This window comes from Macaca fascicularis, chromosome 16, assembly GCF_037993035.2.
Source record: "Macaca fascicularis isolate 582-1 chromosome 16, T2T-MFA8v1.1".
NCBI classification, from domain to species: Eukaryota; Metazoa; Chordata; class Mammalia; order Primates; family Cercopithecidae; genus Macaca; species Macaca fascicularis.
The window spans coordinates 1,688,395-1,714,918 of record NC_088390.1 but is presented as its reverse complement, the minus strand read 5'-3'; the positions used below and the strand labels follow the sequence as shown (position 1 = coordinate 1,714,918).

The 26,524-nt window shown below is 55.8% G+C and overlaps 1 protein-coding gene across 9 annotated transcripts in view; it reads left to right on the top strand.

Annotated features, from left to right (window-relative positions):
• Window positions 1-24,833, top strand: part of SLC43A2 (solute carrier family 43 member 2) — a 57,975-nt gene extending 33,142 nt beyond the window's left edge. For 3 of the 9 annotated variants that reach the window (XM_005582438.4, XM_005582439.4, XM_065532229.2), the window contains 10 exons: window positions 4,213-4,305; window positions 5,929-6,062; window positions 6,151-6,353; window positions 6,682-6,828; window positions 10,680-10,691; window positions 11,894-12,032; window positions 15,697-15,829; window positions 20,885-20,958; window positions 22,479-22,602; window positions 23,447-24,833. In XM_005582438.4, the coding sequence (XP_005582495.1) occupies window positions 4,213-4,305; window positions 5,929-6,062; window positions 6,151-6,353; window positions 6,682-6,828; window positions 10,680-10,691; window positions 11,894-12,032; window positions 15,697-15,829; window positions 20,885-20,958; window positions 22,479-22,602; window positions 23,447-23,608 (1,221 nt within the window). In that variant the 3' untranslated portion in view covers window positions 23,609-24,833. Of the gene's footprint in view, window positions 1-4,212; window positions 4,306-5,928; window positions 6,063-6,150; window positions 6,354-6,681; window positions 6,829-10,679; window positions 10,692-11,893; window positions 12,443-15,696; window positions 15,830-20,884; window positions 20,959-22,478; window positions 22,603-23,446 lie in introns of all 9 variants that reach the window. The other 6 variants (XM_005582440.4, XM_074018183.1, XM_074018184.1 and 3 more) reach the window with 3 other exon arrangements.
• The last annotated feature ends 1,691 nt before the right edge of the window (window positions 24,834-26,524 follow it).

The following is a 26,524-nucleotide window of genomic DNA, read 5'->3' as shown; positions in this document are numbered from 1 at the left end:
GAGACGGGGTTTCACCATGTTAGCCAGGATGGTCTCGATCTCCTGACCTCGTGATCTGCCCGTCTCGGCCTCCCAAAGTGCTGGGATTACAGGCTTGAGCCACCGCGCCCGGCCGCCAAGCTAATTTTTGCATTTTTGTAAAGATGGGGTTTCACCATGTTGGCCAGGCTGGTCTTGAACTCCTGACCTCATGTGATCCACCCACCTCGGCCTCCCAAAGTGCTGAGATTATAAGCATGAGCCACCACGCCCGGCCTGATTTCTTTTTCTTTTTTTTTTTTTTTTTTGAGTCTTGCTCTGTCGCCCAGGCTGGAGTGCAGTGGCACAATCTTGGCTCACTGCAACCTCCACCACCCGGGTTCAAGCAATTCTTCCACCTCAGCCTCCCGAGTACCTAGGACTACAGGCGCCCGTCACCATTCCTGGATAATTTTTGTATTGTTTTAATAGAGACGGGGTTTCACCGTGTTGGCCAGGCTGGTCTGGAACTCCTGACCTCGTGATCCGCCAGCCTCGGCCTCCCAAAGTGCTGGGATTACAGGTGTGAGTCACCGCGCCCGGCCTCTTTTTTTTGTTTGTTTTTGTTTTTTTTTTGGGAGGGGGGGATGGAGCCTCGCTCTGTCACCCAGACTGGAGTGCAGTGGCGCAATCTCGGCTCACTGCAATTCCGCCTCCTGGGTTCACGCCATTCTCCTGCCTCAGCCTCTCGAGTAGCTGGGGACTACAGGCGCCCGCCACCACGCCCGGCTAATTTTTTGAATTTTTTTTTTTTTTTTTTTTTTTTTTTTTTTTGAGACGGAGTCTTGCTCTGTAGCCCGGGCTGGAGTGCAGTGGCCAGATCTCAGCTCACTGCAAGCTCCGCCTCCCGGGTTTACGCCATTCTCCTGCCTCAGCCTCCGGAGTAGCTGGGACTACAGGCGCCCGCCACCTCGCCCGGCTAGTTTTTTGTATTTTTAGTAGAGATGGGGTTTCACCGTGTTAGCCAGGATGGTCTCGATCTCCTGACCTCGTGATCCGCCCGTCTCAGCCTCCCAAAGTGCTGGGATTACAGGCTTGAGCCACCGCGCCCGGCCAATTTTTTGTATTTTTAGTAGAGACGGGGTTTCACCGTGTTAGCCAGGGTGGTCTCGATCTCCTGACCTCGTGATCCACCCGCCTCGGCCAAAGTGCTGAGATTACAGGTGTGAGCCACTGCGCCCGGCCCCCGGCCTCTTTTTTTTAAACGGAGTCTTGCTCTGTCGCCCAGGCTGGAGTGCAGTGGCGCGATCTCGACTCACTGCAACCTCCACCATCCAGGTTCAAGCGATTTTCCTGCCTCAGCCTCTCGAGTAGCTGGGATTACAGGCATGTTCCACCTCGCTAAGTTTTTGTATTTTTGGTAGAGACAGGGTCTCACTATGTTCCCCAGGCTGGTCTGGAACTCCTGACCCTGTGATCCACCCGCCTCGGCCGCCCGGTGCTGGGATGACAGGCGTGAGCCACGGCGCCGGCCTCACTGTGACTTTTCATACCCTAATGGGTATCAAATGGTGTCTCATTGTGGCTTTGATTTGCATTTCACTATGATTAATGGTGTTGAGCATCTTTTCATATGCTTATTGGCTATTTGTGTATCTTCTTTGGAGAAATGTCTATTCAGTCCCTTTGCCCATTTAAAAAATTGGTTATTGCCGGTCGCGGTGGCTCACGCCTGTAATCCCAGCACTTTGGGAGGCCGAGGCGGGCGGATCACAAGGTCAGGAGATCGAGACCACGGTGAAACCCCGTCTCTACTAAAAATACAAAAAAATTAGCCGGGCGTGGTGGCGGCGCCTGTAGTCCCAGCTACTCGGGAGGCTGAGGCAGGAGAATGGCGTGAACCCGGGAGGCGGAGCTTGCAGTGAGCCGAGATCGCGCCACTGCACTCCAGCCTGGGCGACAGAGCGACACTCCGTCTCAAAAAAAAAAAAGGCCGGGCGCGGTGGCTCAAGCCTGTAATCCCAGCACTTTGGGAGGCCGAGACGGGCGGATCACGAGGTCAGGAGATCGAGACCATCCTGGCTAACACGGTGAAACCCCCTCTCTGCTAAAAAATACAAAAAAACTAGCCGGGCGCGGTGGCGGGCGCCTGTAGTCCCAGCTACTCGGGAGGCTGAGGCAGGAGAATGGCGTGAACCCGGGAGGCGGAGCTTGCAGTGAGCTGAGATCCGGCCACTGCACTCCAGCCTGGGCGGCAGAGCGAGACTCCGTCTCAAAAAAAAAAAAAAAAAAAAAAAAAAATTGGTTATTTCAAAAATTAGCTGAGCACGGTGTCTCGTACGTGCAATGGGAGGTGCCGCTTGGGAGGCTGAGGCAGGAGAATCGCGTGAACCCAGGAGACAGAGGTTGCAGTGAGCTGAGATCGCGCCACTGCACCCCAGCTTGGGAGACAGAGCGAGACTGCATCCAAAAAAAAAATGGTGGGTGGGCGCAGTGGCTCAAGCCTGTAATCCCAGCACTTTGGGAGGCCGAGGCGGGCGGATCACCAGGTCAGGAGATCGAGACCATCCTGGCCAACACGGTGAAACCCCGGCTCTACTGAAAATGCAGAAAAATTAGCCAGGCACAGTGGTGGGCGCCCGTAGTCCCAGCTACTCGGGAGGCTGAAGCAGGAGAATGGCGTAAACCCGGGAGGCGGAGCTTGCAGCGAGAGGAGATGGCGCCACTGTACTCTAGCCTGGGCGACAGAGCGAGACTCCGTCTCAAAAAAAAAAAAAAATTAGCTGGGCATGGTGTCTCACGCCTGTAGTCCCAGCAACTCGGGAGGCTGAGGCAAGAGAATTGCTTGAACCCGGGAGGCGGAGCTTGCAGTGAGCCGAGATAGCGCCACTGCATTCCAGCCTGGGCGACAGAGCGAGACTCTGTCTCAAAAAAAAAAAAAAAGAAAGAAAGAAAGAAAAAAAGATTCAAGACAAATGGGGAGTAGTGGGGAGGGTTGGGGGAGACGTAGATTAAGTCCCCATAAGCAGCCTGACTTCAATGGAATAGGTTGCTTAGCTATCCAGAGAGCAGCTCCCACGGCCAGGGACGCTGGGCGCGGACAGGAAAGCTTTGCTACACAGTGTGCTCTCTCCTGAGGTTAGAGGAGCTGTGCCTCTCTGGGAGGATGTGGTTTGCCCTCGGCCTGGATTTGTGTAGAATCAGCAAGTTAGCCTTGAAGTCCTATTCAGGTGGGCCCCCTCTTGCCCTGTACCCAGAATGAGCTGATGTGAGATACTGAGAGTGGCTTCATTGGGAAGAGAGCCCGGGCCTTTCTTCCCGTTGGCCTTCTCGGATGCTAACTGCTAGGGCAAAACATCCTGTGGGAAGAGAATCCCCTGCTTGCACTGAGAAATTCAGAAGCAAGAGGCCGGGCACGGTGGCTCACGCCTGTAGTCCCAGCATTTTGGGAGGCCAAGGCGGGTGGATCACTTGAGACCAGCCTGGCCAACGTGGTGAAACCCCGTCTCTACTAAAAATACAAAAATTAGCCAGGTATGGGGGTGGGCATCTCTAATCTCAGCTATTCGGGAGGCTGAGGCAGGAGAATCGCTTGAACCAGGGAGGCGGAGGTTGCAATGAGCCGAGCTCACGCCACTGCACTCCAGCCTGGGCGACAAGAGTGAAACCCCATCTCAAAACAAAGAAAAGAAAAGAAATTCAGAAGCAGGAATCCTGGGCCAGCTTCATCCTCAGACCGAAGAGAACTGTAGAATTCTGATTGACATCTTCCAAAAACCTACCCTCTCCAAACCAAAAGCAGTTTTTGCTGACATCTGGTCTTTCTGGGATGCTGATATTTTTATTTATAAAATGACGCTATTATCCCCAAATAGATTCTTATTTTTAACAGGCTTTCTCCCTTTGAGGCCTGCCTGAGGCTCATAACTTTGTTCTCTGGCATCTCTGTTACCCTGAAAAGACAGGAAGGCTCCTGGGCTCTGCCAGGAGCAGCGAGATGGGGAGGGTTGGCAGCCGGAAAGTCAGACAACTGCTTGTATTCTGCGGCACCTCCCTCCTCGCCCTCATCAGCCTCAGTTCAGGAAAGAGAAACCTTCAGTGAGCGATCGTTGCCCCTGAACTAATGTCCCTGTGAGTCACACAGGAAGGGGCAGGTGAAGAAGAGGCCTGATGGGGCCTAGTTCTCTGTCCCCTCCTCCTCCCCTTCCCCGGTGCATCCTCCCCACCGAGGTTTCTCTGCTTTTTATCTCTCAGTTGCCCAACATGTTCGGCGACCTTCGGTCCACGTTTATAGCCTTGATGATTGGGTCCTACGCTTCCTCGGCAGTCACCTTTCCAGGAATCAAGGTGAGCACGTGTAATTTGCACTGGTGTCTGTGCAGAGGCCTGCTCCAGGCTAATTCCGCCCTCTCTGAAGAGAGAGGCAATTGTGGGCACCGGGGGTGGCCCCTCTTCACCACCCCCACCCGGGCAGGATGCACCTGGGCGTCACAGGAGCGAGAGCTGTAAACCGCGGGGCCTCAGGGGACAGGATTCACGCATGTGGCTGCAGGATCTGCTGCAGGTGCCTTTGCACTTCTGGGCTGGGGCAGGGAAAGGGCAGTGGGTGAGTTTGTCTCCAGTTGTGAGTCCAGCCCCCGTCTCCTCCATCTTCCTTGTCTCCCCGTGCTCCCCTGGCTCCCCCGCCCCCAGCCTGCTGTTATTGTGCCATTACTCCCCGCCAGCCAAAGCACTGCTCTTGGCCAAGTGGTTCAGCTGTTTCCCTCCTAGGCAGGATTTTGAGCCTGTGGAAGTCACATAGGGTCAGGACGAAGCAAACACCTCACAGTCCATCAGCCTGAGTTCCCCAGACCCTGTGGCTCTGCCAGGGCCCCGTAGGGGCTTCTCCCACCTCTGGCCCTCACACTAAGTAAAAGCCCCCTTCCTCAGGGGTGTGTGTGGGAATGCTGCTGGCGAGGAGAGGGGGTCACGGTGTGGGCTGGCCACCTGGGCATTGAAGTGGTGGGCGCTGGGACTCTGGGGCCAGCCGTCTTATAGACTTGCAGAGATTCTCACGCCCCTGGAGCGGGGAGGATCCCAAAAGTTCCTCCTCCTCCTCCTTTTTTGGTGGGGGACAGAGTCTCGCTCTGTCGCCCAGGCTGGAGTGCAGTGGCGCAATCTCGGCTCACTGCAACCTCTGCCTCCCGGGTTCAAGTGATTCTCCTGCCTCAGCCCCCCAAGTAGCTGGGACTACAGGCGACCACTGCCACACCTGGCTAATTTTTGTATTTTTAGTAGAGATAGGGTTTCGCCATGTTGGTCAGGCTGGTCTCGAACTCTTGACCTCATGATCCGCCCACCTTGGCCTCCCAAAGTGCTGGGATTACAGGTGTGAGCCACCATGCCTAATTTTTGTATTTTTAGTAGACACAGGGTTTCGCCATTTTGGTCAGGCTGGTCTCGAACTCTTGACCTCATGATCTTCCCACCTCAGCCTCCCAAAGTGCTGGGATGACAGGCGTGAGCCACCGCGCCCGGCCTCCTTGAGCATTTCTTTGGCCTCTGCCATGTGAGCTCTCAAGGGCACTGGGGAAGCGTCAGTGGATGCTTCTGGAAGGCTCTTGCCTTCAGGGAGCCCCACCCACTAACGCCAGACAAGCTGATGGACCAGAAGCACCGTCCCCTCTGCCGGGCCAATCACTCTGAGCCTTCGAGACGTGCTGTGATCGTGGTGAGGGGGTCAGGAAGGCCTCCACGTTGGGGGGCTAATGACACGCCAGGTCCAGATAACCAGCAGGGCAGGCACGGTGGGAGGACTGGAAGGCGGGTGCCTGATGCCCCAACGCCCAGGCTGGCAGGGCTGTGCCTCCTCACACGGCTCAGCGCAGGGACAGCAGGGGCGGCCAGATGCTCCTGCCTGCCACGGCTCTGGCCTCCCTGAGCTAACTCTGCCCCTTCCGGACCCCACCCTGTCCCCGCGGTGCCTGTTAGCTCATCTACGATGCTGGTGTCTCCTTCATCATCATCCTCGTGGTCTGGGCCGGCTGTTCCGGGCTGGTTTTCCTCAACTGCTTCTTTAACTGGCCCCTGGAGCCCTTCCCGGGCCCGGAGGACATGGACTACTCGTAAGTAGAGGTGCCCCCGTCCCACCTGCCCCCCGCCCCCCAGCCGGGGCCCTGGGCAGCACCCTCAGACACTCTCCTGGGACCCCAGGGTGAAGATCAAGTTCAGCTGGCTGGGCTTTGACCACAAGATCACAGGGAAGCAGTTCTACAAGCAGGTGACCACGGTGGGCCGGCGCCTGAGCGTGGGCAGCTCCATGAGGAGTGCCAAGGAGCAGGTGGCGCTGCAGGAGGGCCACAAGCTGTGCCTGTCCACCGTCGACCTGGAGGTGAAGTGCCAGCCGGACGCCGCAGGTACCCTCCTTAGACCGCAGCCGGGCGACGGGCAGGGAGTGCTCCGTGGGTGTCGGCTCACCCCGTTCCCACCTCACCCCAAAAGGGGAGGCGGCCCCGCCCGCCCTGTCCTGCAGAGGCGCTCCGGAAGGCTTGGGGGAGGGAAAGGGATTTGCCTAACCGATTTCACACACGAGGCATCCCCAGTGCAGCACCAACCCCGTCACCCTCACCAGGCCCGGCCTGTCCCGAGGGGCCCCCTCCGGGCCTCCAGTGTGGAGGGACCTGCACGGCCCCCGTGGTGGGGACAGTGAGCCCCGGCCCTGAGCCCCGCACCCTCTCCCCACAGCGGCCCCCTCCTTCATGCACAGCGTGTTCAGCCCTATCCTGCTGCTCAGCCTCGTCACCATGTGCGTCACGCAGCTGCGGCTCATCTTCTACATGGGCGCCATGAACAACATCCTCAAGTTCCTGGTCAGCGGCGACCAGAAGACAGGTGGGCGCCCCGGGCAGCCTCGGTCACTGTCCCTCCCCGGCCTGAGCCCAGCCCGCTGGCCACCGGCCAGAATGTGTTCAGCTGAGCCAGGCCAGCAGGGCCACGGAAAGGCCGCATCCCAGGCACCGTCTGCCTGTCAGAGCTGTTTCATCACAGCCAGCCCCAACTGTTCCTTCGTGTCCCCATCAGGGTTTCCTGGTCCAGGAGGGAGGGAAGGACCAAAATAGCTGCCTGGGTGTGGGGGGTGGGGGGTGTGTTTTCCAGCGCCTGAGGGGGAGGGTTGCCGTGTGTGTCTATAAACGAAAACGGAACAGAACCCTCCACCTGAGCGTGGCTGAAAGACGGCAGGTCAAGCCCGAAGGCCTCCCAGAAAGTGGCACGGTGGGTGCGTGGACACCCTGCACGTCGAGGTCAGGACGTGGGGGAGACGTTGGGGCAACGGGCCCACACTGGGCTCTGCATCCACCACGAAACGGGGCGGGGCGGAGGCTTCCTTGGAGCCTGTGGTTGGTTGAGGCTTGTCAGCTCCAGCAAACACAGCTGATAACCCACACTCCACTTTTCCAAACAACACAGGTCTTCCGCTGATGAGAGGTTTTGATTCTACGGAGAAAGTCAGGACTTCCCCCCACGGCCTGAGCTGAGTCAGCCTTAGTCATCCCCAGCCTCCTTGGCGTGCAACTTTTCCCCAGGGTTTGCTTGTTTTTATCAAGGTGAAGATCCCCTAGGCCTTGTGAAGAAGCAGTTATCAGGTTTTTAGGAGATGAGAAATCCAGCTTTAACAAAAGGAAAAGATAGCAAAGGGAACCAGATAAGGGCCAGTTCTACTGTGAAAATGGGAGTCTCGGCTGGGCGTGGTGGCTCATGCCTGTAATCTTAGCACTTTTGGAGGCTGAGGCAAGTGGATCATGAGGTCAGGAGTTCAAGACCAGGCTGGCCAATATGGTGACACCCCGTCTCTACTAAAAATACAAAAATTAGCCAGGCGTGGTGGGGGGCACCTGCAATCCCAGCCACTCAGGAGGCTAAGGCAGGAGAATCGCTTGAACCGGGGAGGCGGAGGCTGCAGTGAGCCAGTGAGCTGAGATTGCACCACTGCACTCCAGCCTGGGCGACAGAGCGAGACTCCGTCTCAAAAAAAAAAAAATCTGTGGAACACACTTTGGGGAACCCTGATCTATCATGTCTTTTTCTTCCTTGTCTTTTTGAGACAGGGTCTCTTCCTGCGTTGCTTCGGCTGGAGGGCAGTGGTGCGAACACTGCAGCCTTGGCCTCTTAGGGCTTCCCAGGTGCGTGCCACCGCGCCCAGCTAATTTTTAAATTTTTTGCAGAGATGGGGTCTTGCTCTGTTGCCCAGGTTGGTCTTGAACTCCTGGGCTCAAGGGATCCTCCCCCAAAGTGCTGGGATTACAGGCGAAACCCCCACGCCCGGCCTGATCAGCACTCAGCTCTGGAGTGGTGGAAACCCCGGAGTGCCGAGAGAGCCGGTCCCTGGCCCTCGAAAGGCGCCTCTCCCTGCTGCTGCAGCGTCTTTCACTCAAGCTCGCTGAGAAATCTTTTGCTGCCCAAGGGGAATTTTTCCAACTGCTTCCCATGTTCAAAAAGTCAATTTCGAGAAGTAGAGGAAGTCAGGCCAGGCAGATCGGTCTGTGGCAGATGAAGCACTGGTTTTCCCCATCCTCCTTCTGTGACCTGTTACACCCAACACCCATAGCCCCAGCTGTGGCCGAGAGGCGGCCGCAGAGTCCGAGTCACTTTCCGCACAGTCAGGAACTGTGCGGCTCCCTAGGAACGAGTGTGCCGTGCCGCTGAGGGACGGCTCGAACCACCAGAGCCATCACCTCCGTGTATGGCCCCACGACCACCCACAGCAGAGGCTCCCGGCTGCTGGTTCCAAATGGAGACTCCAGGTCTTGCCGCTGAGCGGTGACTCTGCTGCCTCCCAGCGTTTGAGACCCGCCATCAAACAGGAGTGCATCAAACAGGGCAAACCCTAACTAGCCAGGGGGCTGCCAGCTGGGAAAAGGCCGCCTTTTCTTTTTTCTTTTTTTTTTGATTTAGGGTCTTGCTCGGCCACCCAGGCTGGAGGGCAGTGGTGCCACTGATAGCTCACTGCAGCCTCCGACTCATGGACCCGAGGGATCGTCCCACCCCGGCCTCCTCAGTGTCTGTGTGTGCCACCATGCCTGGCTAATTTTTTTTTTTTTTCCCCATAAAGACGAGGTCTCACTATTTTGCCCAAGCTGATCTCAAACTCCTGGGCTCAAGCAATTGTCCCACCTCAGCCTCCCAAAGTACTGAGATTATAGGTGTGAGCCACAAGGCCCAGCCAAAAATACAGTTTTGTTTTGTTTTTTTTTTTTGAGACAGATTTTCACTCTTGTCACCCAGGCTGGAGCACAGTGGTGTGATCTAGGCTCACTGCAACCTCCGCCTCCTGGGTTCAAGTGATTCTCCTGCCTCAGCCTCCCAAGTGACTGGGGTTACAGGCATGCACCACCAAGCCCAGCTAATTTTTGTATTTTTAGTAGAGACAGGGTTTCACCATGTTGGTCAGGCTGGTCTCAAAGTCCTGACCTCAAGTGATCCACCTGCCTCAGCCTCCCAAAGAACTGGGATTATAGGCCTGAGCCACCGCGCCCGGCCAAAAATGCAGTCTTGAGATGGGGAAGACGTGGCCTGTGCTGTCCCCAGCAGTGCCCAGGCCCAGCCAAAGTAGGCAGTGCTGCCTCACTCTCCCACCCACCCTCAGAGTGTAGCACTTACTGGGAAGAAGCATTGAGAAACCAGAACTGAGAGGGGAAGACAGTCCAGGGCCAATAGTTCTTGGGGACTGAGGCCTGAAAATGGGAGCAGGGTACAGAAGCTGTGGCTGGCCAGATGGATTGGGTGCCCCTGCACCCCTACCCTCTAGTCAGGGGCCACCCATCCTACCCCTCCCTTTTTACGGAGTTGACAGGTGACATGTTTTCCTGTTGTTGTCCTTGACTTGATAACAATCTAGTAGTTAAATAGATACGATCATCTGTTTACATCATCATTTATGATAGATACTATCATCAGATACAACTGAAAAACGAGGCCTAGAATGATGGATTAACTTGTTCAGGGTCAGAGCCAGGACTCACATATGGGTCTTAAGTCACTGGATCAGCCAAGGGCCTCTAGACATTCCACTCAGAGCAGCAGCTCAGGGGCCACCAGGCCTCTGTGGAAGGGGGGCCATGGCCCAAGGAAGGGGAGCAGACCCAGGCATGGTCCCTGCTTCTTGGAGTGGAAGGGAGACCAGCTCTGGCCATCTGGAGGAGACCCATGGTGTCAGATGCCTTGGCCGGGTGTCTGGGGCGAGTTCTTTGACCTTTCCCTCTCTCTGAGCACAGCAGGAGGTGGCTGTGACACAGCCACTTCCCGCAGGCAGTGTGGTGGCAGGGACCCGGATTGCACCAGGCCTTCCGCACGCCCGCCACTTCCCCGTCACGCTACCTGCCAACGTCACAGGCCTGATTCACCAGCCTACCTGTGACTTGGCACCAGCAGACAGGAGAATGTCAGCAGGGGCCCGGGCTGGGCCCTGTCCCGAGTCCACTCCCAGAGGCCTAGCTGCAGCTCTGCCTCCCCTGAGCACCCTGAGTCATGCTTGGTGGGAAATGCAGTGCGGGAGATGCAGTGCGGGAGATGCAGTGCGGGAAACGCAGTGCGGGAAACGCAGTGCGGGAAACGCAGTGCGGGAAATGCTGTGCGTGCTGGGCGTAGAGTGAGCCTGTCTCCTCTCTCCATCGCTCTGTAGCACTGAGATTTCTGCCACTAACCTCTCTTCTTTCTGCTTTTTCACTTTTGCTTTCTTGATGCAGTGATGGCCACGGGTAAGCAGGGGGTGGAGGTGGGGATTGTCAGGGAATCAGGAAATGCTGTGATGTCCCTTCCTAGCCAGTCTCTGTTCAACCCAGAAGCTCCTCGCCTCAAGCTCCAAACATGCCTCCTGGCTAGAGCCACGGGGATAAAGGTGGGGTAATCAACATTCCCCATCTGTTTCCCTGGAAAATCCACCATAATTTTAAGTCTTTGAATATGGAAGCTCTGACGTCAGAGCCCCGTGAGTGGTGCCTTTCTGCAATCCATCTATCTCTCTCTCTCTTTCTTTCTTTCTCTCTCTCTCTTTCTTTCTTTCTTTCTTCTTTCTTTCTTTCTTTCTCTTTCTTTCTTTCTCTTCTTTCTTTATTTCTTTCTCCTTCCTTCCCTCTTTCCTTCCTTCCTTCCCTCTTTCCTTCCTTCCTTCCCTCTTTCCTTCCTTCCTTCCCTCTTTCCTTCCTTCCTTCCTTCCTTCCTTCCTTCCTTCCTTCCTTCCTTCCTTCTTTCTTTCTTTCTTTCTTTCTTTCTCTTTCTCTTTCTCTTTCTCTTTCTCTTTCTCTCTTTCTGTTTGAGATGGAGTCTTGCTCTGTTGCCCAGGGTGGAGTGCAGTGGCGCGATCTTGGTTCACTGCAACCTCCACCTCCCAGGTTCAAGCGATTCTCCTGCCTCAGCCTCCTGAGTAGCTGGGGTTACAGACATGCACCACCATGCCTGGCTAATTTTTGTATTTTTAGTAGAGACGGGGTTTCACCATGTTGGCCAGGCTGGTCTTGAACTCCTGACCTCGTGATCCACCTGTCTCGGCCTCCCAAAGTGCTGGGATTACAGGCATGAGCCACCGCGCCCGGCCATTCTGGGCTATTTCTAGAGGCAGAAACTGACAGCCCATCACTTAGAAAGCCTCCGTCACAGTAGTTCCCAAGTCATAGCGACTTCTGGGAGCTCTGGGAAGGCCATTGTGACACTCTGGGTTTCATTAGCTGTTTCTTAGAAACAAGCAGGGGATTTGGAGCTGAGAAGAAGGTGACCTACCCCGTGCTCCAGCCTCGACTTCAGAGTTGAGGCCTCCGGGCTCCCCGCAAGACCCACAGTGAAGGGGGTTCTGGGGCAGACCTCAGAAGAGCCTGTGGGTACCAGCCCCTTCCCAGCCGGTGCCTAGTCCCTGCCCCAGGGCTGTCTGCCGGGCGTCCCTGTGACGTAGTGCCTTCTTCCGCAGTTGGCCTCTACACCTCCATCTTTGGCGTGCTCCAGCTGCTGTGCCTGCTGACGGCCCCCGTCATTGGCTACATCATGGACTGGAGGCTGAAGGAGTGTGAAGACACTTCCGAGGAACCCGAGGAGAAAGACGCTAACCAGTGCGTAGGCAGGGCCGGTGCCCCGGCTCCCAGCCCGCAGCCCCTGCAGAAAGACCCCAGAACTGCATGTCAGGCACAGGGTGGGCGGGTCAGAGGGAGAGAGGATGCACTCCAGCTCCTCCCCAAGTCCTTCCAGAGACTCACTCATTCAGCTCAGCGTGCGTTTAAACTGCTCCCCTCTTTATGGAAACTCTTTGGAATTCTATGGAAATGCTAAAGTTTGAGGCCAGGTGCGGTGACTCATGCCTGTAATCCCAGCACTTTGAAAGGCTGGGGTAGAAGATCACTTGAGGCCAGGAGTTCGAGACCAGCCTGGGAAACATGGCCAGCCTCCCGTCTCTACACAAAATTTAAAAATTGGCCAGGGATGGTGGTTTATGCCTATAATACCAACACTTTGGAAGGTTGAGGTGAGTGAATTGCTTGAGCCCAGGAGTTAGTGACCAGCCTGGACAACATGGTGAAACCCTGTTTCCACCAAAAAATACAAAAATGAGCCAGGTGTGGTGGTGCGCACCTGTAGTCCCAGCTACTCGGGAGGCTGATGTGAGAGGATCGCCTGAGCTTGGGGAGGTCGAGGCTGCAGTGAGCTGTGATCGCACCATTGCACTCCAGCCTGGGCGACAAAGTGAGACGGTGTCTCAAAAAAAAAAAACTTTAAAAATCAGCTGGGCCATGGTGGCATGTGTCTGTTGTCCCAGCTCTTCAGGTGGCAGAGGCAGCAGGACTGCTTGAGCCCAGTTTGAGGCTTCAGTGAACCATGATCGTGCTGCTGCACTCGAGTCTGGGTGGCAAAGCAAGACCATGTCTCTTTAAAAAAGTTTAAGAAGCATTGAGGGCCGAGCACAGTGGCTCACACTTGTCATCCCAGCACTTTGAGAGACCGAGGGGGGGTGGATCACCTGAGGTCAGGAGTTCAAGACCAGCCTGGCCAACATGGTAAAAACCCATCTCTACTAAAAATACAGGCCGGGCGCGGTGGCTCAAGCCTGTAATCCCAGCACTTTGGGAGGCCGAGACGGGCGGATCACGAGGTCAGGAGATCGAGACCATCCTGGCTAACCCGGTGAAACCCCGTCTCTACTAAAAAATACAAAAAACTAGCCGGGCGAGGCGGCGGGCGCCTGTAGTCCCAGCTACTCGGGAGGCTGAGGCAGGAGAATGGCGTAAACCCGGGAGGCGGAGCTTGCAGTGAGCTGAGATCCGGCCACTGCACTCCAGCCTGGGCAACAGACCGAGACTCCGTCTCAAAAAAAAAAAAAAAAATACAAAAAATTAGCTAGGTGTGGTAGTGGGCGCCTGTGGTCCCAGCTACTCGGGAGGCTGAGGCAGGAGAATTGCTTGAACCCAGGAGGCGGAGCTTGCAGTGAGCTGAGATGGCGCCACTGCACTCCAGCCTGGGCGACAGAGCGAGACTCCGTCTCAAAAAGAAAAAAAAAAAAGCATGCATCGAGTAAGATGGAAGAAAAAGAGACACAGGTGAAAGTGTGCGGACAATGGATAGCAGACCATTCTGCTCCTGAGACTGCCCTCCCTCCACCCCTTGGCAGTGGCTACACCATCTTTAAGCCTCCTAAAGTGCTGGGATTACAGGCCTGAGGCACTGCACCCAGCTCAGATGGTGACTTTCATTCATTCCATTCAACTGAGCAGCCCAGCAGCCCTTTGTTCTCTGCCTGCAAGGTTTATCCCAGTCAGCTTGAGTAGTCAGTTGCTGTAACCATATTATGTGTTAATAGAGTTGTTCATGATTGCGAAGATTAAACAAGGTACTGGAGTCCTACTTTATGTAAGGGTTGGGCTCCAAGATCAGAGGATGAGATAAACGCTATTTTCTTTTTTTCTTTCTTTCTTTTTTTTTTTGAGACGGAGTCTCGTCTCACTCTGTCGCCCAGGCTAGAGTGCAGTGGCAGGATCTTGGCTCACTGTAAGCTCTGCCTTCCGGGTTCACGCTATTCTTCTGCCTCAGCCTCCTGCGTAGCTGGGACTACAGGTGCCCGCCACCATGCCAGGCTAATTTTTTTTTTTTTTTTTTTTTTTTTTTTTTTTTTTGAGACGGAGTCTCGCTCTGTAGCTCAGGCTGGAGTGCAGTGGCCGCATCTCAGCTCACTGCAAGCTCCGCCTCCCGGGTTTACACCATTCTCCTGCCTCAGCCTCCCGAGTAGCTGGGACTACAGGCGCCCACCACCTCGCCTGGCTAGTTTTTTGTATTTTTCAGTAGAGACGGAGTTTCACCGTGTTAGCCAGGATGGTCTCGATCTCCTGACCTTGTGATCTGCCCGCCTCAGCCTCCCAAAGTGCTGGGATTCCAGGTGTGAGCCACTGTGCCCGGCCAAATGCTGTTTTCTATGGCTCACTTTAATATAATCAGCTACGGTTTATTGCATGAGACACTCTGCTGAGCACTCCATGCACAGTATCTCAGTGAAGCCTCCCAACAGCACGGCGAAGGGGGGACCAGTGTTATACCCATTTCACAGATGAAGGAGCTGAGACTGGGAGTTGCAGTAGTTTGCCTGGGGCCGCACAGTTAGGACGTGGTGGGCCTGGGACTCCCTGCGCATCTGTGAGCACCTGGGGTCTGTTCTTGGATCATCCGGGGTGTCTGCGTGGGTGTGAGGCTGGGATCGGCAATCATTCATTCACAAGAGATAATTACAGAGGGTGCTTGGCTGGGTGCAGTGGCTCATGCCTGTAATCCCAGCACTTTGGGAGGCTGAGGCGGGCAGATCACAAGGTTAGGAGATCGAGACCATCCTGGCTAACATGGTGAAACCCCATCTCTACTAAAAATGCAAAAATTAGCTGGGCGTGGTGGCGGGCGCCTGTAATCCCAGCACTTTGGGAGGCCGAGGCGGGCAGATCACAAGGTCAGGAGATCAAGACCATCCTGGCCAACATGATGAAACCCCATCTCTACTAAAAATGCAAAAATTAGCTGGGCGTGGTGGCAGGCACCTGTAATCCCAGCTACTCGGGAGGCTGAGGCAGGAGAATTGCTTGAACCCGGGAGGCAGAGGTTCCAGTAAGCTGAGATCGCGCCACTGTACTCCAACCTGGGTGATGGAGCGAGACTCCATCTCAAAAAAAAAAAAAACACAAAGGACAAAACAAAACAAAACAACAACAAAAAAAAAAACGGAGAGCGCTCTGCTATCTAGGTCAGGTCCTGCAGCCAAGAGGTTATTTGTGTCCACTCTGGTTCCATCTGCTGCCTGCTCGCTTCCCCTCTACCCTCTCCTGTCCCCACAAGGGGAAATCCATTCACTCCCCTATTTGGCTTATATCTGGCTTATTATCAGCGTCCTGCAAGATTTGGGAGAACTTGAAGCCAATGATGAAGTGGGGCTTTGCCATGTGCCAGCTCAGGCACACGCTGCTACTTCTCTCCGCGTCATCTTAGCCTTCACAGAGCATTGCAGCGTATGGATGGCCATCTTCTCGCACCCGAGACCCCCCTCTGAGATTCACACTCAGCGCTCCATCGAGAAGGGCTGGGGGAGTGTCCGTAGTGCTGGTCCAGCCCCAACACAGTCCCTAAAATGTGCCTGGTGGCTTCTGAGTCTTGAGCCAGTTCACATGCTGTCTGTTGAGACCTGACTTCTCAGAAGCACCCGGCTTCCTCCTGGGAGGCCTCCCACCCCTGCACGTTCTGTCTCCACAGAGGCGAGAAGAAAAAGAAGAAGCGGGACCGGCAGATCCAGAAGATCACCAATGCCATGCGGGCCTTCGCCTTCACCAACCTGCTGCTTGTGGGCTTTGGAGTGACCTGCCTCATTCCCAACCTGCCTCTCCAGGTGGGTGTGGGGGTGAGAGAGGCCAGTGGGGAGTGCGAGAGGCTGGTGGGGCGTGCGAGAGGCCGGTGGCGAGTGCGAGAGGCCGGTGGCGAGTGCGAGAGGCTGGTGGGGAGTGAGAGAGGGCGGTGGGGAGTGAGAGAGGGCGGTGGGGCGTGAGGCAGTAAGAAGGGACATGTAAAGGCTCCAAAGTGTGTAATGTTTCATGGAAGCCATCAACAAAGCGGGTGGGGCCGGGCGCGGTGGCTCAAGCCTGTAATCCCAGCACTTTGGGAGGCCTAGACGGGCGGATCACGAGGTCAGGAGATCGAGACCATCCTGGCTAACACGGTGAAACCCCGTCTCTACTAAAAAATACAAAAAACTAGCCGGGCGTGGTGGTGGGTGCCTGTAGTCCCAGCTATTCGGGAGGCTGAGGCAGGAGAATGGCATAAACCTGGGAGGCGGAGCTTGCAGTGAGCTGAGATTCGGCCACTGCACTCCAGCCTGGGCGACAGAGCGAGACTCCATCTCAAAAAAAAACACACACAAAAAAACAAAGTGGGTGGTGACTTTCTTCTTTTTTTTTTGAGACAGGGTCAAACTCTGTCGCTCAGGCTGGAGTGCAGTGGTGCAATCTCGGCTCACTGTAACCTCCGCCTCCTGGCTTCAAGCGATTCTCCTGCCTCAGCCTCCCGAGTAGCTGGGATTACAGGTGTGCACCACCACGTCCAGCTAATTTTTGTATTTTCAGTGGAGACGGGGTGTTGCCATGTTGGCCTGGCTAGTCTCGAACTCCTGACCTCAGGCGATCCACCCGCCTAGGTCTCCCAAAGTTCTGGGATTACAGGCGTGAGGCACCACCCGGCTCAGATGGTGACTTTCATTCATTTCATTCAACCGAGCAGCCCAGCAGCCCTTTGTCCTCTGTGGAGGGCCTGTTCCCTGCCAGACTCTGTGCTTGCCGCTGGGGTGAGCTGGTCACCTGGATTGTCTGCTGCAAAGGGGACTCCTCCCCAGGAAGGCATGTCAATCTTGGTTTTGGGGACATCTTTCTTAACCATGGATACCACCATCATACCATTTCCTGGAAGTGTGTGGGGTCACTGTATGGTTACTTGTTTTGTATCAGCTCAAACAGCTGGAATCTGACATCCAAAGAGGTCTGGCCAATCTGTGGTGTTGGTGGGAACATCTGCTCCCCTGTCACCAGAGTCTCATGGGGTTTCTACACTGAACAGAGTGGAGGAAGACCTTGGTGGTGGCTTCGTATCTGGATTCAAAAGCTTCATTCCAGGCAGGGTGCGGTGGCTCATGCCTGTAATCCCAGCACTTTGGTAGGTGGAGGCAGGTGGATTGCCTGAGCTCAGGAGTTTGAGACCAGCCTGGGCAACTTGGTGAAACCCTGTCTCTACAAAAAATACAAAAGTTAGCCGGGTGTGGTGGCTCACGCCTGTAGTCCCAGCAACTTGGGAGGCTGAGGCAGAAGAATCACTTGAACCCGGGAGGCGGAGGTTGCAGTGAGCTGAGATCGCGCCATTGCCCTCCAACCTGGATGACAGAGCGAGACTCTGTCTCAAAAAAAAAAAAAAAAAAGGCCGGACGTGGTGGCTCAAGCCTGTAATCCCAGCACTTTGGGAGGCCGAGACAGGTGGATCACGAGGTCAGGAGATCGAGACCATCCTGGCGAACACGGTGAAACCTCGTCTCTACTAAAAAATACAAAAAACTAGCCGGGCGAGGTGGCGGGCGCCTGTAGTCCCAGCTACTCGGGAGGCTGAGGCAGGAGAATGGCGTAAACCTGGGAGGCGGAGCTTGCAGTGAGCTGAGATCCGGCCACTGCACTCCAGCCTGGGCGACACAACGAGACTCCGTCTCAAAAAAAGAAAAAAAACACTTTGGGAGGCCGAAGTGGGCAGATCACGAGGTCAGGAGTTCAAGACCATCCTGGCCAACACAGTGCAACCCCATCTCTACTAAAATTACAAAAATTAGCCGGGCGTGGTAGCACATGCCTGTAATACCAGCTACTCAGGAGGCTGAGGCAGAAGAATTGCTTGAATCCGGGAAGTGGAGCTTGCAGTGAGTCAAGATTGCGCCACGGCACTCCAGCCTGGGCGACAGAGTGAGACTCTTGTCTCAAAAAAAAAAAAAAAGAATCTGAATTTTTTTGCCAAACTTTTGAGGCTTCTGAAACCTGATTTTCGACAGAGATTTTGAGGAAGGTGGACCTTGTCACCTGCCTGGCTCCACCCACTGGTCTGTGAAAGTGGCCCAGCAGTAGGTTTTGGCCAAATCCCTAAATATACAAATGGTGGAGGGACGCAAGGGATGCTCTTGCTTCCAGAGAAGGGTAGCCCGAGTCCAGATGGTATCTCGGGTCAAGTCCAGGAGGGAAGTAAGAGTCCCTCCCTTTTTACAAGTGGCCTTGAGGCACGCTGAACACCCAGTTGTGCCCAGCACGGTTGTGTGTACGTGCTGACACTGGGTGTGCGGAGCGCAGTGGGCCGTGCAACATTCGTGCCGGCCCCGGGGGGTGCTACATCCCTCTGGCCCCTCCCTAGCCTCCTGGGCTGCTTTTTCTGCAAGACTGGCAGACCTTTGCCCTAACCACCTTGTCCAATCAAGGGGCGGTGCTCAGTGGGGACAGTCACCTTTTTGTTTTAAGTAGTTCTCGCTGAAAGAAAAGTTGTAAAAAGGCAACAAGGCATTTGAGGTGGAGAGGCCTGCACAGCGTGTGTGTGTGTGTGTGTGTGTGTGTGTGTGTGTGTGTGTGTGTGTGAGCGCGCGCGCGCACAGCCCTCTTTCAACACTGCAGAGAGCAGTCCCTGCCCTTCCACCACCCACATTCCTGGGAACAGGTCCTGGCTGCTGAGCGGGATGGCAGGGCTGTGTACAGAAGACAAGGCAACCACAGGGACCTGGTGGCCAAGAGGACGGCTCTTGTGCCGGCCAGGGATCATTAAAAAGTGCCTCTCAGAGCTTGCGAAGCCTGCCAGCAGCAGCCTTCCTGGGCAGGGACCCTCCCACAGACAGCGACGGAACTTTACTAGGGACCAGCCTGGGCAATATGGCGACACCCTGTCTCTACTAAAAATAAAAATTAGCCAGGTGTTGGGACGTGCACCTGTAGTCCCAGCTACTCAGGAGGCTGAGGTGGGAGGATCTCGGCTCGCTCACTGCACCCCGGGAAGTTGAGGCTGCAGTGAACTGAGATTGCACCCGTGCACTCCAGACTCCAGTCTGGGTAACTGGAGTGAGACCTTGTCTCAAAAAAAACAAAAAAATGAGCAGGGTGTGGTGGCACGCGCCTGTAATCCCAACTACTCGGGAGGCTGAGGCAGGAGAATCGTTTGAACCCGGGAGATGGAGGTTGCAATGAGCCGAGATCACGCCACTGCACTCCAGCCTGGGTTATAGAGCAAGACTCTATCTCAAAACAAAACCAAATGGTCTGGAACTCCTGGGCTCAAACGATCCTCCCAGGTCTCCCAAAGTGTGGGGATTACAGGCGTGAGCCATCGCACCAGGCCAAGAAGTGATGAGTTTTCAGAATTTTGGATATTCATTACCTTTATTTTAATATAATTTATTTATTTAGTCATAAATTTATGTAATTTAATTTTTTTTTTGGTTGGTTTGTTTGTTTTGAGACAGAGTCTATCTCTGTCGCCCAGGCTGGAGTGCAGTGGCGTGATCTCAGCTCACCACAACTTCCACCCCCTGGGTTCAAGCGATTCTCTTGCCTCAGCCTCCCGAGTAGCTGGGAATACAGGTGTCTGCCACCACACCCGGCTAATTTTTGTATTTTTAATAGAGATGGGGTTTCACCATGTTGGCCAGGCTGATCTTGAACTCCTGACCTTAAATGATCCACCCATCTCGGCCTCCTAAAGTGCTGGGATTACAGGTGTGAGCCACTGCTCTTGGCTTATAACGTAATTTTTATTATTTTTTATTATTATCTCTTTTTTGAGACAGAGTCTCGCTCTGTCACCCAGGCTGGAGTGCAATGCCGTGATCTCAGCTCACTGCAACCTCCACGTCTTGGTTCAAGCAATTCTCCTGCCTCAGCTTCCTAAGTAGCTGAGATTACAGGTGCCTGCCACCACGCCCAGCTAATTTTTTGTATTTTTAGTAGAGACAGTGTTTCGCCATGTTGGCCAGGCTGGTTTCGAACTCCTGACCTCAGGTGATCCACCTCCTCGGCCTTCCAAAGTGCTGGGATTACAGGCATGAGCCACGTTGCCCGGCCTATAATTTAATTTTTAATAATGACTGTGTTAGGCCAGGCGCGGTGTCCCAGCACTTTGGGAGGCTGAGGCAGGCGGATGACAAGGTCATGAGTTTGAGACCAGCTGGGCCAACATGGTGAAACCCCGTCTCTACTTAAAAAATACAAAAATTAGGCCGGGCGCGGTGGCTCAAGCCTGTAATCCCAGCACTTTGGGAGGCCGAGACGGGCGGATCACAAGGTCAGGAGATCGAGACCATCCTGGCTAACATGGTGAAACCCCGTCTCTACTAAAAAAATACAAAAAAACTAGCCGGGCGAGATGGCGGGCGCCTATAGTCCCAGCTACTCAGGAGGCTGAGGCAGGAGAATGGCCTAAACCCGGGAGGTGGAGCTTGCAGTGAGCTGAGATCCAGCCACTGCACTCCAGCCTGGGTGACAGAGCGAGACTCCGTCTCAAAAAAAAAAAAAAAAAAAAAAATACAAAAATTAGCCGGACGTGGTGGCGGGCGCCTGTAATCCCAGCTACTCGGGAGGCTGAGGCAGGAGAATCGCTTGAACCCAGGAGGCCGAGCTTGCAGTGAGCCAAGATCACATCACCGCACTTCAGCCTGGGTGACAGAGCAAGACTTCTTCTCAAAACAAAACAAAACAAACAAAAAATGACTGTTAACGACTGGCTTTTGCAAAATTTCTGAAAATTCACGATTGGCTCTGGAGGGTGGGTTGATCCAGCTCCAAGCTGACACTGCCCCTGGGGTGAGGGCCCCCAGGAATTGGAGGGTGGGGGCTGAGGTGAGCGTCCCTTAAGGACTTCTGCTCACAGCCTCCTTTCCCTCCCCCAGATCCTCTCCTTCATCCTGCACACAATCGTGCGAGGCTTCATCCACTCCGCTGTCGGGGGCCTGTATGCTGCCGTGTAAGTCCTGGAAGCTGCAGGTGGCCTGGTGGGCGAGGGTGTGGGAATGGCCGGGGGAGGTTGCTGGTGGGACTGAGACTCTGAGGCAGGGTCAGCCTGTCCCAGAAGGGCTCATCTTCCTGCATCAGGGGACAGGTAACCAGGGTTTCTGCTGGGTGTGTCGGGGAAAGGCCATACCTCGTGGGAGGCGGGTCAGTGGGCAGACAGTTGGGTGCCCACAAGCCTTGGCATTCAACACGAAGTCAGTTCCCCCAGCCAGGGTCAGGCAGCTGTGCAGCTCATTATGGCCTCAGGTGCCACTACAGCCGAGTCCTGGGGCTGGCCCTGGCTGCTCACTGGGATGGACGGGTAGGTTCTAGCTGCCTGAAACTAAATGCTGAAGTTCCAATGGCCCTCATCACGGGCAGCAACAGGGGTCATTGAGTCCAGAATGCACCAGATGGGCTCCATCCAGAGCCTCAGTGCACCCAGTTCCGGCCATAGCTTTCTCCAGCCCTGGTTAAAATGAAACCTGTACCTTTTTCCAAGAAGCCCCAGAAACATAAGGAACCACAGTGGTTCCTCCTTCTCTGGCTCAGGCCTTGACCCCAAAACTGAAAGTCAAACACCACCATCCACAGTCTCTGACGTGGGTCCAGCTCATTCCTTGCTGGGATTCCTTTCCCACCTCTGCACCAGCAGAGCCCACGTGTGCTAAGATTTAGCCCGGAACTCGCTCCCGATTCCCGTAACAGCCCCTGGGGCCATCCCAGCTCCGCTTGCCCTCCACCTGCCCCTCCCCAGGCCTGGAGGAAGCTGTGGCTGCCCTGGCAGGGTCTGAGGGAGGGGGCAGGATCTGTGGTGCTGAGTTTCCGTGATTACTCAATGCTCCTCTGGACGAGGGCACTGAGGAGCCAAGCCCAGCCTCCACGCTCCTCTCTGGGCCTGTTTCCCAAACCGCAGGTCCCTGCTGGCACCACGCTTTCCACTCAGCTCAGCCAGACACCCAGAGGCCCCAGGCACAGCTCAGTGGGGTGGGCCCTCCCCAGAGTCTGGGGCCTGGGGCTGGTCCCAAAGAGAAACACTGCAGAACTGCCCAGCAGGGCCGGGTGCGGTGGCTCACGCCTGTAATCCCAGCACTTTGAGAGGCCAAGGCAGGCAGATCACGAGGTCAGGAGTTCAAGACTAGCCTGGCCAACATAGTGAAACCCTGTCTCTACTAAAAATACAAAAAATGAGCTGGGTGTGGTGGCGGGCGCCTGTAATCCTAGCTACTAGGGAGTCTGAGGCAGGAGAATTGTTTGAACCAGGGAGGTGGAGCTTGCAGTGAGCCGAGATCACACCACTGCCCTCCAGCCTCAGCGTCAATGCAAGACTCCATCTCAAAAAAAAGAAAAAAAAGAACTGCCCAGCAGGAAGGAATCCAAGGGCTGGCACCCCACCCTTCTCTGGCACCAACGGTGCAGCCCGGGGTCACCAGACACCTGGGGCAAGCAGAGCCCAGGAGGGAGGACGGCTGTGAGCTGTTGCTTGCCCGGCAGGTACCCCTCCACCCAGTTCGGCAGCCTCACGGGACTGCAGTCTCTGATCAGCGCGCTCTTCGCCCTCCTGCAGCAGCCGCTGTTTCTGGCCATGATGGGTCCCCTCCAGGGAGACCCTCTGTGGGTAAGAGGGGTCGGGGGATGATGGGTCATGGGTACCTGCCCCCTTCTGCTAACTGTGAGCTGCAAGGTACCACTTGGGGGGGGGCTTCAGGGCCCTGAGGACAGGCGATTTGGGAGCGTTGGTTAGGATCGGTTAAGAGTCCCTTTGTGAATGGCAGCCAGGCAGGAGAAGGAATGTGTCCTCTCTGGACCTGATTTGGGGGTAAACAGAACAGAGTTCCTGGGCCGGGCGCGGTGGCTCACACCTGTAATCCCAGCACTTTGAGAGGCCGAGGCGGGAGGATCACTTGAGGTCAGGAGTTCGAGACCAGCCCGGCCAACATGGTGAAACCAGGTCTCTACTAAAAATACAAAAATTAGCCAGGTGTGGTGACAGGTGCCTGTAATCCCATCTACTCGAGAGGCTAAGACAGGAGAATCACTTGAACCCAGGAGGCGGAGATTGCAGTGAGCCGAGATTGCGCCACTGCACTCCAGCCTGGATGATGACAGAGCGAGACTTCGTCTCAAAAAAACAACAAAAAAAAACCAACAAAAAAAACAGAGTTCCTGTTCCTGCCCCACCCCTGCAAGGGCCGGGATTCCTCACCAGGTACCAGGAACTTGTTCCAAGCCCGAAGGTTCAGATCAGCCCGTGTTCCCTGGGGGCCCAGGCCCCGAGGACGGCCACGTGGCCTGTGAAGAGCTGGGCACTGGGACGCTGGAATACGGAATGACGGGCCCTGGGACCTCCTGGGCCTTCCTGTTTCGTTCCCGCTCCACCCCGTGACCTCCCCTTTCCCAGACCCGGAGGAGGGTGGGTCTGCAGCCTCAGCCCTGTGATGCCAGCCTCCCTGCCTCCCCAGGTGAACGTGGGGCTGCTCGTCCTCAGCCTGCTGGGCTTCTGCCTCCCACTCTACCTGATCTGCTACCGGCGGCAGCTGGAGCGGCAGCTGCAGCAGAGGCAGGAGGACGACAAACTCTTCCTCAAGATCAACGGCTCGTCCAACCAGGAGGCCTTTGTGTAGCGGCTGCCGCCTCGGAACTGCGGTCTCCTGCCTGTGCTTCAGTGACTGACCCCTGTCCTGCCCCTCCAGAGTACCCCACGCACCCCCAGGACCCTCGCCATCTCCGTGCTGGAGTTCACGCTCCCTCCCGGGGCCCTGCCTCGGAGCTCTGTGGTGGAAGGACGGGAGAGGGCCCAGGACATGCGAGTTTTCTGATGCTGAATGCAGGGGCTGCCCTGACTTTGCTCTGCCGCCCCCTCCAGGGACCCGGGGCCTGGGGTCTCTGTGGTGCCTGCAGGAGGAGCCAGGGACACCCGGCAGGCAGGCGCTCTCCCACCAGTGTCTGGATTCTGCCTCTTGCCAAAGCAGAGGGGGCTGCCATCCACTGCCTGCCACCTGCCCCTCGGCTGCATGCCACGGCCACACCTGCCTGAGGACAAAGGCTTGCACTGTCTCGCCCGCGCCTGGCCCCTCACCCCCTCCCCGGCCAGTCTGAGGCTGCCTGAGGAAGGAAGGACCCGCTTCCTGTTGTTGGTGCTAACTCCTTTGTAATTCCAGCCCCCCGTTGCCTGTCCAGGGCCTGTCCACCCCTTGGAGGCCGGTGGAGAAGCCCCACCTAGCTTTACACCCCGGGGAGCGTTTAGTGGGCTGGGTGGACAAGGGTCGCCAGTGGCCCCTTGCCTCCTCCCCCAGGGCCTACGCCGGGGACACGTTTCCACTGCCACCCTCGTTCCTGTCTGCCACCTGAAGGGAATTTGAGGACCGCCGCCAGGGCACCCCCTACATACACACAGCTGCTTTTGTGGGGGTGGACGCAAGGCTGTGGCCAGCAGACACGGAGGTGCAGGTCAGGGTGGGGATGTGGGTGGGTCCAAAGGGTGTATGGGGTCGGGGTGGGCTCTAGGAGTTAGCCCTCATCCCCACTGACCAGGCGGGAGCCGCCAGGCCTGCAGGCTGGGCCAGCGCCCAGGAGCCATCCTGGTGCAGGGCCAGGAGCTTGTCCAAGGCCACAGGCCCACAGCACCCCCTGCCGGCAGGCTGTGCAGGGCCCTGGAGCTGATGCAGGGGGGAGGCCTGTCCGCCTGGCCCACCAACCCACCCACCTTGACTGCCCCCAGAAGTGTGTCTTGAGACCTCCTGGGCGTGCTTAGAGGGGTGAGTTGATGTTTGGAGTTTTAGTTATTTTCTCTTCAGTTTTATCAGACTTCTTTTTTATAAAGCAATAAATCCATTTTCCTCCTGGTAAGGGATGCCCCTTCTAGCATATCAGTTAATAGCTGCATGTGCCTATTTTGAGCTTGAGAAGAAAAGGCAGGACAAGATTCTCTGCCACCGACCAGCTCCAGCCGTGCCCAGCTGCTCTTCGTCTCTCTGGGGGACTGCTGACTCGGGAGGGACCGTGGGCCAGGAAAAGACCTTACTCCGCCACCCCAAGACAAACTGGGCTTGTGCAGACACCTTAGAAGCGTGAGCCACCCTCTCTGCCGATTTTCCCAGCCAAACAGGCGAATCCTGGTCGCTTTCCATCCCTACGCCCTTCCACAACCCTGAAGATTCCCGCTGTGTTCAGGAGGTAGGGGGAGCCCAGGAGAGCTGCAGGCTCAGAGCAGTTCAGGATGTGGGCAGGGGGGAGGGGGATGAAAGGAGGAGAGGAAAGGGCAGGTCCAGGCCACATTCAATCTCCTCATTAACAGCTTGGGTGCCTGGAACACACATCTCCTAGGCTTTAGTTCACTCAAATGTTTAAAAAAAGGCTGGGTGCGATGGCTCACGCCTATAATCCCAGCACTTTGGGAGGCCGAGGCGGGTGGATCACCCGAGGTCAGGAGTACGAGACCATGTTTACCAACATGGATAAACCCCATCTCTACTAAAAATACAAAATTAATCGGGCGTGGTGGTGTGCGCCTATAATCCCAGCTACTCGAGAGGCTGAGGCAGGAGAATCGCTTGAACTGGGGAGACGGAGGTTGCGGTGAGTTGAGATCGCACCATTGCACTCCAACCTGGGCAACAGAGCGAGACTCCATCTCAAAAAAAAAAAGAGAACTAGATCAACATGTCCACTCCTGAGAACACTCGTTTTGTGATGTTAGTGGTTATTCTAATTTTCTTTTTTTTTTTTCCCTTTTTTTTTTTTTGAGACAGTCTTGCTCTGTCGCCCCGGCGGGAGTGCAGTGGCGTGATCTCCGCTCACTACAAGCTACACCGCCTCCCGGGTTTACGCCATTCTCCTGCCTCAGCCTCCCTAGAAGCTGGGACTACAGGCGCCCACCACCATGCCCGGCTAATTTTTTTGTATTTTTAGTAGAGACGGGGTTTCACCGTGTTCGCCGGGATGGTCTCAATCTCCTGACCTCGTGATCCGCCCGCCTCGGCCTCCCAAAGTGCTGGGATTACAGGCGTGAACCACCGCACCCGGCCGGTTATTCTAATTTTCAAGAAAGTGTTATAGTGAAATTTGGGAAAGGCTGAATTAAAGTCAAGCCTGTTTCCTTACAGCCAGCACTGACAGCACTTTCCAAACACTCTTGAGCCCAGTGGCTCCCCAGGAGCGGGTGTGCTGCGCTGCTGAGGGACGGCTCAAACCACCACAGCCACCAGCCTCCACGTGCGGCTCCTCCATTACCCCCAGCAGAGGCTCCCGGCTGCTGGTTCCAAATGGAGACTCCAGGTCTTGCCGCTGACCAGTGACTCTGCTGCCTCCCAGCATTTGAGACCCGCCATCAAACAGGAGTGCAGATTCGGGGAAACCCTAACTAGCCAGGGTGCCGCCAGCTGGGAAAAGGCTGCCCTTGTTTTTGTTGTTGAGTTGGAGTCTTGCTCTGCCACCCAGGCTGGAGGGCAGTGGTGCCACTGATAGCTCACTGCAGCCTCCGACTCATGGGCTCGAGGGATCGTCCCACCTCGGCCTCCTCAGTATCCGGGGCTGTAAGT